This window comes from Camelus ferus, chromosome 11 (assembly GCF_009834535.1).
Source record: "Camelus ferus isolate YT-003-E chromosome 11, BCGSAC_Cfer_1.0, whole genome shotgun sequence".
Lineage (NCBI taxonomy): Eukaryota > Metazoa > Chordata > Mammalia > Artiodactyla > Camelidae > Camelus > Camelus ferus.
In genome coordinates this window covers 13180258-13200409 of record NC_045706.1, presented here as the reverse complement: position 1 = coordinate 13200409, position 20152 = coordinate 13180258, and the positions used below count along the sequence as shown (strand labels likewise).

The 20152-nt window shown below is 48.0% G+C and overlaps 1 protein-coding gene and 1 long non-coding RNA gene across 2 annotated transcripts in view; one reads left to right on the top strand and one right to left on the bottom strand.

The window, feature by feature from the left end:
* The first annotated feature begins 9 nt into the window (after positions 1 to 9).
* On the top strand, positions 10 to 8739 carry LOC102514641 (inactive pancreatic lipase-related protein 1). Its single transcript, XM_032490822.1, is given in 6 exon segments — positions 10 to 3890; positions 3987 to 4150; positions 4604 to 4758; positions 5199 to 5324; positions 7496 to 7568; positions 7571 to 8739. Coding segments are annotated over 5 exon segments (555 nt in total). The 5' UTR covers positions 10 to 3890; positions 3987 to 4035; the 3' UTR covers positions 7657 to 8739.
* Positions 8740 to 9170: 431 nt separating this feature from the next.
* LOC116666981 overlaps positions 9171 to 20152 on the bottom strand; it is a 14766-nt gene continuing 3784 nt past the window's right edge. The window contains exon 4 of the long non-coding RNA XR_004323777.1: positions 9171 to 17380. This is a non-coding gene — a long non-coding RNA (uncharacterized LOC116666981). The remainder of the gene's footprint in view (positions 17381 to 20152) is intronic.

Here is a 20152-nt window from a genome sequence, read left to right as displayed (position 1 = left end):
CATATGACCTCGCATTTGATCTTGGGAACACTGTTTCCTTGATACAGGCATCGTGCCCACTGCTAATGTTACTGATGTCGTTCTGATCACTTAAGGCAGATTTCCAGGTCCAAAATGACCCTCCTGAGGGTGGGCACATGTGACAAGTACACACCTTTGCCTCTTTATCCATCATCTTTAATCAGACATCTCAGGAGGGATAAGGAGTAAGGAATCTCCAGTTCTAACCTGAAATCTTCTCATTCAACTCCTTGCCTTGTCTATTTCTGTCTGTGTCAGCTGGATCTTCTGAGAAGCAGATGCCAGGATGGGATCAGACATGCAAAAGATTGATTCAGGGAAATGTCTGTAAAGGATAAAAGGGGAGAAAGCAGGAATAGGTGGGAGAAACCTCAGGCCTCAGCGCAGGTCATGAGAGGGGCAGAGGGGGGAAAGATGGATTGGGAAGTACCCCAGCCCTCAGCAAAGGTCTGGAAAAGCCTTGGCCAGGTCTGCGAGGAGTCCACAATTGAAGATGGCCCTTTACAGGAATCCCACTTCACGCAGGCGTGGACGGGCTCTCTCCTACCTTTGCCACGCTCAGTCAGGGTTTGAGGGCAGCCAGTGGAAGCACAGCCTCTGTGTGAGAGCCCCCGTGAACCCAGGGGGTGGCAGCTGGGCTGTCAGTCATCTCTGTTCCTGCAGCAAGTCCTCCTGAAGGGATCTGAGTGGCCACCAGTGTCTCACTTTGTTCCTTTTTTAGTTTCTCTGGAAGGGGCACCAACTTGGTCACTTCATTAGAACTGAATCTAAATATATTACTTCATTCAACAAATGCTTATGGAGCCCCCATGACTATATTCCAAACATTGCTGTCAGCACTGTGGATGTGAAATAGATGAAATACATTTCTCACCCTCCAGGAGCTTGTAGTCTGATGTGGGAGCTGCACAGGAAACAGTGATGCAACAGTGTCAGGGAGTATGAGTTACTATCCTGGGAGGACAGAGGGGCTGGCATTCAATTTAGGGAGAGAGGTTGAGAGCAGGGGTAGGATGGGTGGGTAAAGGGGAAGTAAAGGGAAGTTACTTCCTCCAGGGGCAGCCCAAAGGAGGGCAGCGGGCAAAAGGAAGAAGGTAACCAGTGCCCCAGGTACCCATCGTATGAACAATTCTAACACTTTCTGTCTGTGGTTCAGAGAGCCCAGCAGAGTCAGTCCCTTTTAATAACACTTTTCCTCCTCCTCTCCACTCACTTACTCCTGCTTCCTGGAGTCACCTTTCAGATAAACTCTCTGCATCCAAGCCCTTGTCTCAGACTCCGTATTCAGGGGAGCCTAAAATAAGACCAGGGGTGGGCATTCCAAGAGGGGACAGCTTGTCCAAAAGTATAGTGGACTGAGTATGGAGTATTTGGCAAACTCCAATGTGTTACATCTGGTGGACAATATTCAGAGAGGGGGTTGTAGGGGGTGGGATTAGGTTGGCCTTGATTGACCGTTTATTTCTCCAGTAAGCACGTGTCGAGCACCCACTGTGTGAGGCACTCTGCTAGGCACTAAGCACATGTGGTTAGCAAAAGAGGACTGAAGGCCCGTGGCTGTCAGATGATGGAAGACTCCCTCAATGACAAGCAGAGACCCCAAAAGTCTTTGAGAAGGTCAGTGACTTGACCCAAGTTTGGGGTTTAAATCAATCCCATTGGTACTTGCATGGAGTGCAGGCTCCAATCATTTCTTGACCTTAGTCCTGCTCCAGTTGGCCCAGAAGTTCCCAGTGTTCTGGGATTCTGAAAGCTGGGGCTGTTATGGAAATTCCCCGGGCCCCTGCAGAGGGTGCAGACTTTTGGGCCTAATGCTCCCCATCTGGCACCAGGGTCTGTGTGATCTGAGACTTTTATTTGTGAGCCAGCCCACAAGGACTGGTGGGCTCTACCAACAGCCATCAAGGACTTCGGGAAGTCTGAGCTATGCTTGGAAGCTAAATTCACTTCCCACAGACAGGGCATCTCTGATCAAAGAAAAAGAAAGAAGTCAGTAGTTGACTGGTGATACATTAAGTCTTGCATCTCACTTTCATTTACAACAAACTCAGGGAGAAATTCAGCCAGTTTGAGGGATATTTAGAACTGTGGTTCAAACAAATGCAGGTGAGTGTCCAGGCTGTGGAAAAGACTTTAAAAACTACTTTCTCAAGACAAAAACATCTTTGGAATTAGGGGCTGTAAGAACCCAGCTTGAACCAACTTACTCTTCCCCCAGAATTTACAAGATCTTTTTTTTTTTTTTACAAGATGACAAGGTATCTGTACATTCTGAACTTGAAATTGAAGGAGAAAAGAAGGACAGAGCTGACTGGCTGGAGGAAAGCAACTACTCAGCTTTGTCTGGACGTGTGGACATGGCAGATGATATCTGGTGACCTCATTCTTTACCTTTGTGACTTTCAAGGAGTCATATGTCTTGAAGACCGGAGAGCTGTCTGGTGGAAATGAAGTCATAGTTTCAAAAGAGATCCAAAGATTTGTGTGCATATGAATCCTGCCTTAACTCACTGAATTTGACCAGGATGTAAGTTCATTCAACGTATTTCAGTTGTTATTCTTATTTCAAAGCCTCACCAGGGAGTCCTTCCGTCCAGTGTGGAACAATGAATGACGCGGAGCACATCTATATGCACCAATGAGGAAAGGTTTTCAAGACACACAGGTAATTTTTGAAATCAGTTTGCAAAACAATGTTAGAATGTGTTAATCATTTATATTTTAAATAAAATATAGTATATATACACCTAATGCAGAGAATACCTCTGGAAGGACACACAAGTTGCTGGTAAAGCATGATTTTTAACTTTGTATTGTAAAGTCCTCTGACTGCACATACTAAGCCTCGATAAATCTTGGCTGCTCTTCCTTATTACTCTAGGGGAAGCCCTTCCTGTCTTCTTCACAGGAGAGCCCTCCAGCCCAATGTCCTGGTTATTCAGGAGCAGTGTGAACTTTGACACTGAGGTATGTTTAACTCAGGGGTAGGGTAGGACACCATGGTGTTTGCCACATGAAGGTTTATCTTACTGTCGTGTGAACCAGCCACACTGCTCACAGATGCACTGGTCAGCGGGAGATTCGTGACCGCCTCAGAGGGTAAAGTCTTACAGGACAGGTGTGCACCCTTCAGAGGGTCTGGGGAAACACAACCAACTGTGTGTGGTCTGGTGACATGGACTTTTAGGGGCTCCTGAACCCAACTATTCAAAATTATAACAGGATAATATAATACTTGCTGTTGTTTTAAACCACTGCATTTTGAGTTGGCTCATCCAATAGCAACAGGTAACTGGGACACCAGCTAATGGGGGATGGTGGTTAGAGGCTATTTCATGGGCTGTTGAACTCTGTCTCCAAAGTTCATGTACTCAAGTATCATTAGACTGCCAGAGACAGACAGACAGACAGAAGGAGATTTCCTTCATCAGACCGTTCCCTTCACTGTCAGCGATTTGGAAAGGCACTTCCATCTATTCTAAGTGAGAAATACGACCCTCCATTATCAGAGTTTGCTGCAGTGTCCATACCAGAATTTGTAAAGTACTAGGTGATAAAATAAAAAATTGGACAGTGGGGCCCACTCGGCTCATAATTACATGCACAGGTACATAGGTGCAAAGTTAGAGACATTTCGCCTCCTTTTAATTAAGCGTTTTTTCATCTTCCAAGACATCTAGGAGGATTTGACCTCTATTAATGATTTTGTTTTGTGTGTTTGTGCAGATTAAAATATTAAGTTCACACAGTGAGTTCTATCACCACCTGCTGTTCCCTTGAAGCAGCGTCTAAATGATACTGCTCCAGTATAAAAAAAAAAAATGACCTGGCCAACTGATCCAGAAGGATGGCCCGGAACATCGAACAGGGTGAGTCTCCCACCAGCTGTGGAGGGAGGTAAGGCAAAAAGCCTTGAACTCCTGGGTGTTTGCTCACTGCTCTGGCCATATCTGAATTTATTATAGATGGTGAGCATCTGGACAATCGTGCTTTTCCTGCTGGGAGCAGCCAAAGATGAGAAGCATCATACCTGCCCCTTGGGAAGGGCTTAAATCCAACATCCCGGCACTGGCCAGAGAAAGCTTCAGCCACGGCAAGCCTTCCAGCCTCTCTAAGGTTCCAGAGAGAGGTGGGTGGGGCTGCCCTGCCTGGGAGAGGAGGCAGTTTGAGCAGGACCCACTTCAGAGCATCTCCCCAACATGCCCAGGGTGCCCAAGGCCAGACTTTTCTAGGTAAAGCATTAAACACCTGCCTGGGTTAACATATTGATGCATCAGTATCCATTATCATATTGGTCAAATAAATACACTGGAAGAGCTGGGAATGGAACATAGAACTTTTCAGTTCTGTTGGTGGTTCTGAGCAGAGACGTCTCTGTGGGATTCAGTGGGACTGTTCCCAGATCATAAGGTGGGCATAGGGCAAGGGGTCAGGGGCGAGGAGGTAAGAAGAGAGTAGATGGGGCAGAGGCAGGTGTCTGCGTCGTCCCCAAGCAGAAGAGTGACCAGGCCTGAGTGACAGTGATGTCTCACGGCCCAGCCTTGGGAGCTAATCCCTGAATGGAGTTATCCTTTCTCTACAGGAAAGGAAGTTTGCTATGATCCCATCAGGTGCTTCTCTGACTCTCAGCCCTGGGCCAGCACCACAATCAGGCCACTGAACCTTCTCCCCTGGAGTCCCGAGAAGATAGGCACCCGCTTTGGGCTCTACACCAACGAGAACGCAAACAACTTTCAGGTGAGACCTCTGCCATTTTAACACCATTGTAATCGGGTGAGGTGTAGACTCACTTGGGAATCGGGAGTTCCTTACCTCTGCACCCTCCTCCTCTACCCTTTCCTGCCAGCTGCCCCTAGGCCTAGCCAGACCTGGACAGAGTAGGTCTCCTGTAAAAATGTTGGCTTGAATGAATGAATGATTCATATTTGTTAGAAACTCTAATTGCTTATTTGATTCTGGTCAGGGGCAAAGAGCAATCCAGACCCAGTGGAGACAGTGATTCCTGACTTGGGGACGTGAGGCAGGGGAAAGGAGATCAGGGTGGGCTTCCTGGAAGAGGTGGCTTTTTGTTAAGTTTTGAAAATTTGTGGCATTGGGACAGGCAGCGATAGGAAAGAAAGAGACAGCCCTGAGTGGCTCAGCTACAAAAACGTGCAACCCTTCTGTGTTTGTCACAGATTCTCCTTCCCTCTGGTCCATCAACGACTGAGGCATCCAATTTTCAAACAGACGGGAAGACCCGGTTCATCACCCACGGCTTTGTAGACAAGGGAGGTGAGAGCTGGCTGGTGAACATGTGTAAGGTAGGGTCCGGCTCTAACCCCTGCAGCCAGGACTGAGGGCCACTGCTGCTACTTCCCGCTAACATCCTTGCCTCCCTTTAAGCGATCGCAATTAGTGAGCTCCAAAACAAGAAATCCTGGCACACTGAGGTACCTCTATGCAATAAAAATGCCTCTTCGTAAAAATAAAAATCCCCTTCACATTTCAGGACTACATCTGTAGTCTGAAGCAATGACATTTGCTATGAGAACAAACACTTCCACTATCTCATTTCTGGTTAAATCAAGCCTAAATGTCATCTCCTTCCATTTTCAGCGAGGCTACTTTGTATTCCTATAAATGAGGGATTATATTCCTTTTATTCAAGTCTTTCCCACGTCCCTGAGAGTCAGAGATGCATGCTCTGACCACTTATTTGAGCTACAGACAACTAAGACTGACCGGGTGATCAAAGTAGAAGAATGGAAAGTGGCAAAAGCCACTGTAATAGAGCAGCTTTCGGTCAGAAGGACAGACAACATAAGGACACACGTGTACACACACACACAAACTCACATGTTCACAGGCACACACACACACAAATACACACATAATATACCACCTTCCTGTCTTTCCATGTGAACACTGATTCAATCTATTTTTCTGACACCTAAGAATTTACCGTAGCAGCCTGCCTTCCACACACACATTAATAACTCCGACCTAAAATGTCAACAGGAGAAATTACACACCCAGAAGATGAAAATCATTCTATATTTGACCTTGGTTTACCAGGCATTTAAGTCTTGGTACCTCTTCGGCCCCATCATGAATAAATATGTTAATGTATAAACTGTAAGATATAGTTTATATCCCCAATTTTCCAGGCTTGTAAGAGATTCCTCAGGGTTGCTTTAAAAATTAAAGTCCTGTTGGGAAAATGTTTGTATACCACATTGGAAACAAATCCTGTAAACTCTGTCTTTTGTCAACCAGATCCCAAGGTTGATTTTCCATTTATATTCAATTCTATTGCACCATCTATAAAATTCTACTATTCTTTATATGTGATTTATTACTCAATAAGACCGATCTTTCCATACAAGGACTAGTACAGGAAATGCATATATTTTCTTATTGTGATGAACTGGCCAGAACTGGAATTAACTGGCTTTATAATCTTGGTGTACCATAAAAACTGTAATTTCCTGGATAGAGTTTTCTGTTTGACATGAGATTTCCAGGCTGTTCTGAATTCTTTTGTAACAGATACTTAAATTTAGCAAAATAAAATCCCTCTGATTTATTTTAAAAAAAAATTAAAGTCCTGAGAAAACAACTGTCGGTATCCATGTGTGTGTAATCACACATATTAGTATCGTGTAAGTGAAGAGATTCTACGTGGATGTTAAATATATAGTACTACTTTATTTTTTTCTTTGTATTTTATTTTATTTTTAAAATTTTTAAACTTTTTTTTTATTGAGTAATAGTCATTTTACAATGTTGTGTCAATATATAGTACTATTTTAAATTTAAGCTGGTCATACGTGCTACCTGGCAGAAATTCCAAGGATATTATCCGCTCCTTTGACATCCAAGAAGTTTCCCTTTCAGAATTCTTCTCTTTTAAGTCAGTGCAGTTTTATTTTTCATGCATCTGCAGTGTGTGTGTTTTCTCCATGAAGTCCTGTGCTGTCTCAACTGGGGAAATAGTGACACTTCGCTCCCACCATAAAACCTCCGTAAACGCCCAGCAGACTGGGGTGAAGGCAAGCCCAGGCACTGCCAAGAGGCTGAAGGGACCTCTAGTGGCCAAATCCAGAAGATCATTTTGATACTGGCCACCAGAGATTGAACTTGAGACCTTTTCTTTTCGAAACAGGGCTCTTTGATGGACGTGGTTGTTTCAGTCACCTTATTGAATCGACCGTATTGAATTTGATCAGGGAAAAAAACGAAGAGTGGCCAGCTTTTAATTAATTGCTAAACTGGAGAGGGAATTGATATTTGTCTTTCTCATAGCATCCTCCCTGAGGGATAACTCCTATTGGCAACAGGATTCCTAACAAACTCAAGTTCATCTCAGCACTCCAGCTCAGAAGGGACAGAAGAACGGCCAGTAGTGACTCTTGGCGGCCGTTTCTGAACGCTGGTTGGATGTGGTGTCACGAGCCCCCATGATAACCCCCCGGTGTCTCTCCAACACCAGAACATGTTCAAGGTGGAGGAGGTGAACTGCATCTCTGTGGACTGGAGGAAAGGCTCCCAGACCACCAACATGCAGGCGTGCGGGTGGTGGGCGCCCAGCTGGCCTGGATGCTGGCCACGCTCCAGGTGAGTGGCAGGTGGGCTGCTGCAGAGGTTGGGTAAAGAAGCAGCTGAGGGTTATATGTTTAAAGAGGAAATAGAGAGAATCAGTCTCTCTCTCTCAGAGTCTTAATTCTAAAACTCTAAAATTCACCTTAAAACTGAAGGCTGATGGCTAGACGGTGTTGACATGAACTGGGCAAGTGGTTGAGGGGCTGGCTGACAACAGGGAGAGGAGTCCAAACCAGACCCTGAGATGAGAGATTAGGGTGTATTTGAGGGCCTGAAAGTTCCACAAAGGGTTTGGCCAAAAAAGCATCTAGAAGAGTAGGTGTCCAGTCAGGAAAGCTCTGAGGCCCTCGTGATGAGCTGGGCTTGACCCTGAGGCCAATGGGAGCCATGGAAGGTTTTCAGCAGAAGAGTAATGGTGTTAGGTTGGCATGCTACAAAAACCCAGCCCAGAAATGTCCTGAAAATACAATCTCCCCTCTCCAGTCGAACTACACCTACTCACCTACCCAAGTCCACCTCATCGGCCACAGCCTGGGGGCCCGCATGTTAGGAGAAGCAGGGAGCAGGACTCCAAGCCTGGGCAGGATTACGGGTAAGACCTGAGGGCCAGGGCCCCAGGTTTTATTGCCAGTGACCCCAGAACATGGTATAAGACAGCAGCCTTGCTTGGAGCTGGCCCGTAGGAGTCCATCCCCTCGGCTGTGGCAGAGCCGGTTAGAACCTGCACTGGACACTTTAGGAAGCCCCCCAGAAGCCTGTCTTTGGGGCAGGGGAGGTGGTGGCTTTGTTCCCTTTGCTTCTCCCACCTCTGTCCCCATCCATCCTCCCCAGATCCCTGTTTTCTGGTGATGTGGGTGTCTCAGCAGGACTGGGCACCCAGGAAGATGCAGAGTAAGGCTAATGTGAACATGAACAAACACAATTACGAACAGTCCTATTGTCCTTCCCTTACCCCCTTCTCTTTGAAATCAATGGCAGGATAGAACACAAAAGGTCTGCTTCCGCTGCCTTGGCTGGCAGAAGAAACCCAGCCGCCATCACACCTAAAGCATCCTTTTAACCCAAGCAAAGCCTGTAAATTATGACAACAAAGTGTATTCACATAATGTAATTATTATAATGCTAATGTAATTACTGTAGAAAGCACAGATTAAATGCCAATTATCTCAAACTACTGTGCAGAGTGCTTTACATGTTCTCATTTAATCTTCAGAAGTAAAGGAAAAGGCTGAGAGAAGGAAATGACTTGCCCAAGGTCACACAACTAATCAGTGGTGGAACTGACATTCAAATGCAGTTCTGATGTTATTTGGCTCAAATAAGTCTCTATCTTTATATGAATGCTCACTTTTATTTTCAACATTTATGTTCATGCCTTTTCAGCTGCTCTGATCAAACCTTCAAAAAAAAAAATTGACAAATCTAGGAGTCCTCTCAAGAAGGAAATCAGGAAGGGGAAATTTCTCTCCAAATTCTGCTAAATGGGCTAGGACATAGGGTAGAGCTGGGCATGTTTCAGCCACTTTGTGCCAATCTGCCCTGTGATAGTTCCCTAAGATGTTCACTGTAAAAAGACGCTGTGTTTATATAAATACATAAATATATCTTATATATATTAAGGTATAACTTATATATAGCAAAAGTCACCCTGTGTAGTGTATAGTGCCATGAGTTTTGATAAATGAATAGTCATGTAACCATCTCCACAATCAGGACATAGAACGTTTCCATCACTGTATACATTTTTTTAAAAAAGGCATTGGTTAATCAATCCTTCTGATGTAGTGATGCACGAAATACTTGCCCATATTTTAAAGCAACAAATTAAATATTCAAAAACCATATATTCATTCCTCGACTAACATTTATTTATGAGCCACAGACTATGCCAGACGTGGGGGATGTGGGGTCTAGCATGAAATATATAACCCGGCAGAGAAGACAGGACCTGAGCCAGCAACCACAAGTGTGCTGGGCTCCACGAGTTGCTGCTGTGACATTGTGACAAGAGGACCTGGCCCTGACCAGAGGAAGGGACAGGGAGAACAGCTCTGAGGATGTATAAGGACAATAAGGAGTTAGGCAAAAGATGTGTGTGTTTACATCCGTGTGTGCATGTGTGGGTGTGTGTATGTTGAGTGTGTGGTCATACGTGTGTAGGTTTGTGTGTGTGTGTGTGTTTGTGTGTGTGTGTGTGTGCGTGTGCATGTGTGTGCACTCATGGACACTGGGACAGCCCTTCAGGTATAAATCTGGATGACCACTATGTCAGAGACTGCGCAGGGTCCTGGAGAGGCAGAGAGAAGACAGGCTTTGCCCTTGAGGCTCACAGGACTGCAATTTTGAGTGACTTTTTCATTTGTGGGGACAAGTCCTGGTTCCTTCTCTCTTCACCCGAACTCAAAGTTCTGTCATTCTAGAGCAGAGCCATCCAACAGACCTTCCAACCCTGATGGACGTGCTCTGTGTTGTCTAATGCAGTAGCCATTAACCACAAGTGGCAAGGCAGCACTTAAAATGTAGGGAAAGTGAGGAATTGATTTGTTAGTCAATTTAATTTGAGTTTAAATGTAAGCAGCCACATGTGGCTAGTGGCCCCTTTACTGGGTGGGGCAAGTCTAGAAGGGGATGCTACCGATATGTACTTCTCCTTCTGGCCTAGTTTGAGTTGTAGACTAACACATAGAACTTCTCATACTTTGATGCCTCAGTGTAAGGATGGGGACAGGAATCTGAGATTGGAGTCAGCTATTTTGTGCATGAATAAATGGAACTCTTTTCTGTGCCCTGTGCAGGCTGGAGATACGGAGTTTCTGTAACACTCTCTGGAAGAACAGCCACTGGTCAAATCAAAGTGGCTTTGTTTGGAAATAGGGGAAATACTCAACAATACAATGTCTTCAAGTAAATTTCCCCTTTTTAGTATCACATCTCACCTGATGACTTTCACGGCCTTTGCATCCATGCGCTGAAATGCACGTCATCTCTTTATCAGTGGCTTTTTAATTACTTACTTTATGTATTGAAGTTAATTTCAGACTTCTGCTAACAATTGTTCTTTTTCTCTATTATGAATCCAGGCATTTAATTCTTCCTCTCTCAACAGATCAGATTTTTTTAAATAAATCTAATATTATCCCGGATGTCATGTTTTCTGATTAGCCTAGTGACACATGCTTGTTTTAAACTAAGTGGATAACTCATCACTGTACAAATAATTCTACCAGAAAAAAAATAATATGAAGGAATTGCGGAGTTTTCTATAAGAAAGTTTTACGGGGAAATTAAATTTGAGGAAACAACATTTCAATTAATAGTTTGAGGCTGCCGGCATATAGGTGACTTTTTCATTTCTCTAACCCTTATTTGAGAGTTAATTTGGGAAAATCATCCTGTTAATCTAGAGTAGAAAAGAGTGACATGGCCTCCTATGGTCCTTAGAACTTGTTTCAGTGAATGAGAATGTGTCTATTTCTCTATTTCAGGGGGGATTATCAAACCGGGCTCCACCCATTTCAGCGAGTTTGACGCAGATCTCCATGTTGGAACCATTGAGAAAGTCAAGTTTCTTTGGAATAACAACGCGGTAAACTCAACCCTCCCTAAAGTGGGTGCAGCCAAGATCACCATGCAAAAGGGAGAGGATAAGACGGAGTACGTATCTTTGGTGGCTTGTGCCTAAGGATGTGTGCCTAAGGATTTGTATTTGTCCTGGAGACTCACCCCAGAAAGTCAGTTACAGCTCAGCCAGAAGAGTCAACACCTATCTGGGGCCCGTTTTCCCCAGACGAATAAACAGCTGATAGATTGCAGACCATTTCCATTGGGTGTTCTCAGCACTCCCTGTGGGAGGCACAGAAGACATGGCCCTGCCTTCAACAAAAGCTAAGGATGGAAAATAAAAAAGAGAAATAAGAAATAATTTCTGAAGGTATAAGGTTATAAATATGGGCTAGAGAGTAGCTACATGTTAAAGAGGGCAAGATCAGTGAACGTTCAGGATAATAGAAGGAAAAAGAAATCAGTGTTAGCAGAAGATGTAAGTTTTGAGATAAGACAAGAGAGAGCTGAGGTGACAATACTTGCAGAATCTTCATCCTGACCCAATATGTCCCCAGTTGTTGCAGCTGCAGGGATGTGAGGGTAATGACCCCAAGTCTAGCCAGCAGGACACCCCCATGTGGCTTGGTGGGCAGGGGATCCTGGGCATTTGGTCACTGATGGAGGTTTGGGAGGTTAGGTGGGGTCCCTAAACTCAGGCCTCAGGGAACGTCACTCCCCCAGGCAGGCAATGGATTGGCAAACTTCACAGTCTTAAGCTGGATGGCCCCTGTGAGGTCCTCCCTGTCTCTGTGAGGAGAGGACAGAGGGGCGGGCCCAGGCAGGTGGTCAGCAGAACAAGAAGGTCCTCTCAGCAAAAGCATAGCATCGAGAAGGCTGGTGGGGAGCCCTGCGCAGGCTGGGGATGCAGCCAAGGCCTCGCCGGCCGGCCCCCATCAGAGGACACTGGGGATCTAAGGTCAGTTCCCCAGGGCCCGTTAGGAAGTGGACTTGTTGCCTGGATCCTGTGTGGTTAAAATCGTGTCTGAAGAAGGTGGTCTCACTGGAATCTTTCAAATGCAGGGCGTTCCCAGGAGGTGACTTGCTCGTAGGTAGACCTGAGAAAGGAGAGAAATGCAAGACCAAATCAGCCAGGGCACATTGTACCTTCCAGATTTTCTGCAGAAAGGCCATGGCCTTCTAGAAATGGAACAGAATGTACCCGAGGCCATGACCAAGGCCCTGCGTCCATCAGCTGCCACCAGGACCCTCCAGGAGCCTGAAGGCAGCTTCCCTGCCTGCCAACCCAGGAGGAAGAGAAAACCAACATCAAACCTCACAAATGAGTTTGTGGGGTAAAAACGCTGAATTTGTTGAATTATTCAATTATGTTGCTGTTAAGAAAACAGCCAATAAATAACATTTTTAAATAATGATAATAATAATGGGGAGGCTAAAGAAAATCAAGACTTTATCCAACCTCCTCTCAGATCCCCCCTCAGATTTTTCCAGTCACCTCAGCGAGGGTTCAAGTCTGATCAAGGAAACTGACAGGGATCCCACTGGTGACGTGGACTCAAAAGAAAAACGTAGTTCCCCTCTTGATTTCTCTTTACCCCAACACTTCCTCCCTGACTTTTTGATGTTCCAGATATGCCTGGCAGACAGGGGGAGGGGCAAAGACGGGGCCTGCTCTGTTGTTTACAGAGTAGCTGTTGAGAAAAATTAGACAGATGGTTCCCATGAAAGATCAAAGGACAGAATTAAGAACTCCCTGTAAGGTGCCCAAGGAGAGTGGCCGGGGAGGCCGGCAGAGGGCCGGGGAGGCCGTGAGGGAGGGAAGGGGGCCCTGAGGCATCTCTCTGGATGCGGGGTTTTGACTTGGAAGGGTGCTAGCAGGGGACCCGGCTTGGTGCGGGAGGGACGAGGACCTGGAATATGATTGGAGATAAGGGTTAGGGCTTCCAGGAAAAACAGATAAAATACAAAAGAGAAAGGGGGTGAAGATGAGGAAAGAGCTTGACACTTCAGAGATCAAATGTGGTGAGAGAAGCCCGTGGTTCTTGGAAGATCCATAAGGAGAACCACTTACATCGGCATTATTGTTGTTGTTGTTGTTTTAAGTTTATTTATCTATTTAATGGAGGTACTAAGTATTTTAATGAGGATTGAACCCAGGGCCTCCTGCATGCTAGGCATGCACTCTACCACTGAGCTATACCCTCCCGACCTGCGTTGTTTTTAAATTAATTATAAAGCTTTTTTACGTTTATTGTCATGAGATGCTGCGCTATTGACATGGGATTCTCACCAGACATGGGAGGGAGCTACGCCCTCTTTTCAAACAAAAACACCCATGCTGAAACTCAAGTAACCAGCCCAGTGTCACCGCCGGAAGGCTGGGAGGGGGGAAACTAGGGGGAGAGCCAGGCCCCCAACTCCAGGTTTGGAAGGCAAGCTCAAGGAAGGTTTGAAGGTGACCCCACCATAGGAAATGTGGAACATCAGATGGACCTGTATTGGCATCTTGGTTCTTCCACATAGTAACTGAGAGCCCCCCTGCCTCAGTTTCCTTTCCTGCGATGGAGGACTCATAACAACACCTCCTCACATGTGTGTGGTGCTGGTGAAGCTCACACGAGTGAACCAGTTCGGGTCCTTGCCCACAGCTCGTAAGAGCTCAACATACTGTGGCTACTGTATTTTCTCAAGCTGCTATAAGGTTGAGTGGGTTCCCCAGAGTAGCTGGGCCAAGAGTGAGTCCATCTGTAAACCAATCCACTGGGTTTATGGGGCTGGGCGAATGTATTGTGGAGAAGGAGAGCTGGGAGAGGTCAGTCTCTGCCTCAAGGAGCCCACAGTCCTGGCCACCCGAGGACCCAGAGGCCAGGGGCCACTTCTAAGCTACAGCTGACCTAGTCCTGGGACCGCGCCAGCCCCTCCCTCTGGGAGCCCCAGGCAATCAGCTCTCCTGGAATTGTGTGAAGCTTCCACCCTCGTGCTGCCCTCATCCTTCTGAATTGTAAAATCAGCAATTATTTTTGCTTTACAACTCAAATTGCTGTGTAAGGATGCCCAGCACTGAAAAAGCGTTCATTTTTCTCCACAGGTGCAGTTTCTGAAGTGAAGACACCATGAGAGAAGATGTCCTGCTCACTCTCACGCCCTGTGAAACTCCAGGCATGACACAGGTGCCGTGTTAACAACCAATAAAATACGTTCCTGCATCAATCCATTCACAGCATCTGTCGCTGATGTCAGCTGCCCCGTGGGACATTTGAGAAGTATTTTTAAATGTCCTGCACATTTCCATCTATTTGGGTTTCCTGCCCTTGACCTCCAGTGACCACCCCTTTTCTTCCCAGTTTCCTTGGTCCTCGTGCCCACTGTCTTCTCACCGGAGGCGCTGGCGATGAACGAGCGGCAGAACTAGAGCCTGGGGGTGGGGCCTCAGCAGAGCCTTTGGCCCCGCCCCTCATCTTACAGGTGAGGAAACAAAGGCCCAGAGAGGAGAGGTCACTGTCCAAGCACACAGGGTGGATCAGTGTCCTGGCAGGACTCACTCTGGTCCCAGGGCCTCTCCCTGACTCTGCCATCACCTTGAGAAATCACAGAAAGGCCATGCTATGGCATGGCCTCTCTGTGGTAGTAAATTTGGTGGCGATGGCACCACTTGGTGGCTCTGGCTCTCGGTGAGGTTAAGGGGCTCCAGCACCCAGAGACTGTGGTGGGCACACTTGCAGAGCACAGACAGACTTCCAGCCCCCGCTGGCCCTCGGCCGGGGTTGCCTCATAGCCTCCTCTCTGCCTGCTGGGCAGGCGCTGTCCCAGGGCAGGACCGGGCGATGAGTTGGGCTCCAGGGGGTGGCTTCAGAGAGGAGCGCCCAGTGCAGACCCTGCTGGAGGAGGACTGTTCTGCCACCCCGGGAGCACTCAGCCAATCAGACCTCACCATGGGCCTTGCCGACACAGATGTTCTGCACCCGGGGGTGGGGGTGTTCTTCAAGGTGGCCCAGCCTATCCCATGATCATCCCCAGGGGCTGTACAGGACCAGGAAGGCCACTGCCCTGAGTGTCCCCCGTCTTGGCCACCCCCCACCGCAGCAGTGTCAGTACCCGGCTTCTGCTCCTAGCTCCCAGCACGTCAAGCTGTTATGGAGCCTCAAACTCGAGTGTGAGTGAACTCCAGGCTATGCCTTGAAAGTAGATGGTGTGGTGAGGACTCAAGGAGCGACTGTAGCAAAGGCCTCACAGTAAAGGGCACAAGGTGGATGCTCAGGAAATGGTGGTAATTGGGGTGGGGAGGGTGGAGGCACCGAGCAGAAGAGGACGGTGCCCAGGGCTGGGGCCCCTTTGTCACAGTTTGCTCAGTGCTGGCCGTGACCTCACACCCCGGGTGAGGTAGCACACTGTGGGCAAAAGGGCTCAATCAATGGGATGCAGGTCCTGCAAACACTACCAAACACCAGCTCTGGGTGGGGCACTGGAGGGAGAGGGAAGCCGACTTCGCCGACTTGGATTCAGTGTTCGAGGCGTGAACGGTAGTAGGGAGCCCAGCACCCAGATAAACACTGCCATGCTGCCCCATGGTGCAAAAAGCAAGGTATATCCCAGGAATGGGGGGGCCCAGGAGGGGGAGGAGCAAGATGGGGAAGGCTCCACAGAGCCGCTGGTTCTAGGCCCAGGCTTGCAGGAGAACAACTGACTGAGACGGCAGGCTGGGAGGCCAGCGAGGAGGAGGAGGCCCCCGCAGCTACACAGGTGAGAGGTGATGAGACCATCTGAGGGCGGGGTAGAAGCAAGTATAATGCAGGGGGCGGGGACTGGTTGGCCACGTGGGAGGCCTCTTCCCTGGTCAAGGATAGCCTGTCTCACCTGGTCCCCAGACTAACAGATGTGGCCGATGACTTTGGGGGAAAATTTTAAAATGAGGAGGAAGCTGAGAAGACCACACAGTGCAGTGGGGGAGGCTCCCCTAGGCTGTTGGCCACACCATATGCTCTCAGCTGAGGCCCTGTCTTGAGCCTTGAGTGACCTTGGTCTTGACCGCAGGTGCAGTGGTGACCGTATGCTCTGGGGACAGGGAAGGAAGGCAGCTGATGGAGACTTGAGCTGGAGCAGGGCCAGCCTCCTGCTCTCTCCCCCCAGGTCCCTTTCCTCCAATGAGCACAGGTCCTTTTATCAGATAAACAGCTGGAGAAAAATCCCAGGAAGGCAGAGAACAGCAGGTTCCAAGATCACAGCCACGGACCTTGTGTGTGTCACAGGGCCCAGCAGTAGGGACAGGTAAGAATCCCGGGACTGGAGATGTTGGAAAAGTAGTCAGTATTCAATTAACAAATCACTTGGTTAACTGCACACACATAGCACACCACACAGCTTAGTCAGAGTAAGGGAAACAGGAAAGCGGGTAACAAACCCCTCCAAGAGGAAGTCTGGGAAGGAGGCATCAGCACGAACGGTGGTCCCCGACCAGCCACGGGTCCCGAGACAAGCATAAACGGAAAGTTGCCCTCTGCTCTGACAGAGGCTCCAGCAGCTTCCACCTGCAGCAGCTCAGCACCGAGGGGTTGGGTCCTCCAGTGAGGAGCTGGGCTCAGGGGTCTCTTTTTCAGGCTGTGTCAGTAGGTGTAACAGTTACTCCCAGGGTGTCTTATCTCTGTCAGTTGCTCCTTCAGTTCCAGTGATGTATGTTGCCCATCAAATTTCTTATCTAAAATACCACTCTTAGTTTATTGCTCTAAGACACTCACAGTCCTACTGCAGACGTTTCGAAACAACTAATGTGGAAGTTCACATTGGCCACTGTGACTCCATTTTGAACTACTTAAAGTAGCTTAAATCCTGAGTTTCACACAAAGTGAGTAGGAATCACAACACAAAAGAAGTTATAATTGTGATACCTTGGACTTATCAGCGTGGCTATGGAACCTTCACTTCCCGCCACCGCTGGGGAGTCCATGCTCAGCCCCACTCATCCAGATTTCAGGGGCTGCATGTGGCCGGCTTGATTAGACTTTGTTCTGTTTTGTTTTTTAAACAATAGAGGTGAAACAAAATAAAACTGCTCGTTTTGCTACAATTTCATTTTCATTAATATCTACTCTCTCTCGAGCTCTCTGAAAAGATCTTTTGCTGTTTGTATTTGCGGCCAACACCAAAATTAGCTTGATGCAGGAGTTTATTCCATTGCCCAACATTTCATTTGTGACGACAAAAGATTTGTCTTCTTTCTCTAAAAGAGAAGGAGTGGATTTAAGGAGCAAAACAATTACATGTGATCTTTGGACTTGTTTGGATGATGAACTGAGCAAACCAACAACAAAAAGCCATCTTTGATATAAACAGAGGTGGTGCATTGTTCAGAATGCACATGGATAAGGTCTTTGGAGCAATGAAAACATGCCCCATTCATATTCAGTTTAACATAACACTCAGAAGGACATTCCGTCTGGTTGGAAGCAACAGGATAAGGCACTGAGCCAGCAGTCAGCATTCTAGTCAAGCCTGGTGACCTTGGGCAAGGACTTTCCACTTCCCTGGACCTTGGCTTTCTCATCTGTAAAATGGAAGCCACAGCCCGGCCCTTCCTTCCTGGTATTGTTGTCTTAAGGCTCTAACAGGACAATTAACAGCGCCACCAGAACAGAAGGCTCCATCCTTAAGTTAACTGTAAGATGCTGCAAGATGAGGGAGGCACCCTAAGGAGTGGTGGCCACAGTCTGACCCCAGACCCAAAGCTATCGGAAGACGGGAGGATGCAGAGCAGTGCTTGTTAGGGTGGGCTTCGTGCCCATCGATTCAGGCCCTGCATGCTCACTCCACGGTGCTCGAGGCAAGCCCTGCCTCCAGGGGCATCCGAGGGCTCATGGGACTAGCTGAGGCAGCTCTGGGAGTACCAGGCGTGTGCCATGAGCTGGCAAACCAGAACCACCTGCAAGCTTAAAAAAGAGGGGGAGTGGACCTCAGGCCCCACTCTAACCAATTCAAGAACAATCCCAGGTATGGGTCTTTTTGAAAAGCCCCCAGGTGGTCCTCCCATGCACCTCGGTAAAACTCTGCCAGGACACAGGATTTCCATGATGCTCAAAGTGGAGCCTTCTCATCCTAGGGCTCCTGGCGTACTCTTGCCTGGGAATTTATTAATTTTGTGTTTTGATTTTGACGATAATCTTTTTTTCAGCCAGTTATAAGGGCAAAATGTTCTCTTTGTGGCGGTAATTCGCAGCAAGAGTTTTGTTTCCTGAGTTGATGTGCAATAAATTGAGGTTAATGGGAGTGTCCCCAAGGGTATGAGAATTTTTAACAAGGATGGTGTCCCTGCATTTATTTATTCAGGTCTGAGAAACTTTGGAGAGTAGGATCTGGGACTGAAAGTGTGGAAGATACGTCCAGTGTCACAGGCTTTGAGTGCAGAGAGAGTTTGCTGTGGGATCTGGAATGGAGGAGCAAATGTGGCTGGAGGAGCAGGGAGGGATGGGGGAAAACGAGTCTCAGAGCGCGAGGGCAGGGACCTCAGTGGGTTCCTCAGCCGGAGATAGATGCAGCTGACATCCCTGGCAGGGGCAACCACAGGTGCAAAAGCTCAGAAGAGAGAAAAGAGCCGGTTCATTCCAGAACTATGTGTCCTTCAACCAAAGCAATTTTGGGATGAGATGGCATCAGGGGAACAGCAGAAATGAAGCTGGGCAGAGGCCACATGGTGGCCATATTGGTTTGCTGGGGCTGCCATAACAAAGTACCACAACCGATGTGGCTTAAACAGTAGAAACTTATTTTCTCACAGCTCTGGAGGCGGAAAAGTCCAAGACCAAGATGTCACAGGGTTGGCTCCTTCCCAGGGCTGTGAGGGAGACCCTGTCCTCACCTCTCTCCTGCTGGTGGTTGCTGGCAACCTTTCCCATTTCTTGGCTTATACAAGCATCCCCCAGGTCTCTTTCCTCGTGCTCACATTGCCTTCTCCCTGTGCACAAGTCTCTGTGTCCAAAGTCCCCCTTTTTATCAGGACACCAGTCATACCGGATTAGGACCCACCCTAATGACCTCATTTCACCTCTGTTAATAACGCCGTATCCTGAGGTCCTTGGGGCCAAGACTCCAACATGTCTTTTTGGGGGGGAACACAACCCAACCCATAATAGTGGCCAACCTTGCAGGCCCAACTTAGGAGCTTGGATTCCACCTAAATTGAATCGCTTTCCACCCGATACTCCCAAATTCTTCTCTTTAGATAAAGCCTAAACTCCGTAGCCCTGGCACAAGCTGCCATCAACGTGCTTTTTCTTCTTGGCCCACTCAGTCACTTGTAATTGTGTATATATTTTAAGCCATTAGTGCCTGTGCCCTAAGGGACCATCAGTCCCGTGAGGGCAGGAAGGAGGCTGTTCTGTTCACTGCTGTACCCTCAAGGCTGGAAGAGCATCCAGCACATTGTGGCCACATAAAAATGAGCAAGAATAAGTGAACAAACACGTGAGACACGCATCTGAGGGCATTCAGGAGCCACGCACAGGATTCAAGCTGGGAGGGAGCTGGGGGGGAGCCAGATGCGGTGGCCTGGAGAGAGGTGCTACCCACCCTCGAGGGCAAGGGCAGAGGGAGTGGACGCGGGGACAGATAAAGAGGTGATGAAAGCAAGGAGCAAACATGTCTCAGTGGGCTTCAGGGTGCAGGAGAAGGAGGACCCGAGCCACCAGCTCCCTTCTGGGCAGCTGCTAGGCCAGCTGGCAGGCCTCCCCCAGACCCTGACCCTGCCACCCGACAACATGTGGCCTGTGAACGACTTTTCCCACAAGTGCTGGCCTTCCCATCCTCCCCAGGGGAGACAGCTGGCAGAACCTCAGAACCTCAGGCCCCCAGAGAGGAGAGAGGAGCTGAGCTGGCCCCGTCACGGGCAGCCAAGTGGGAGGCAGCAGAGGGCTCTGCCGGCCTGTGCTGGGTCACCCTGCCACAGAGACCAGTCAGGCTCGGGACTGCTTGGGAACACCCAGTGGGTCTGCCCCCAACC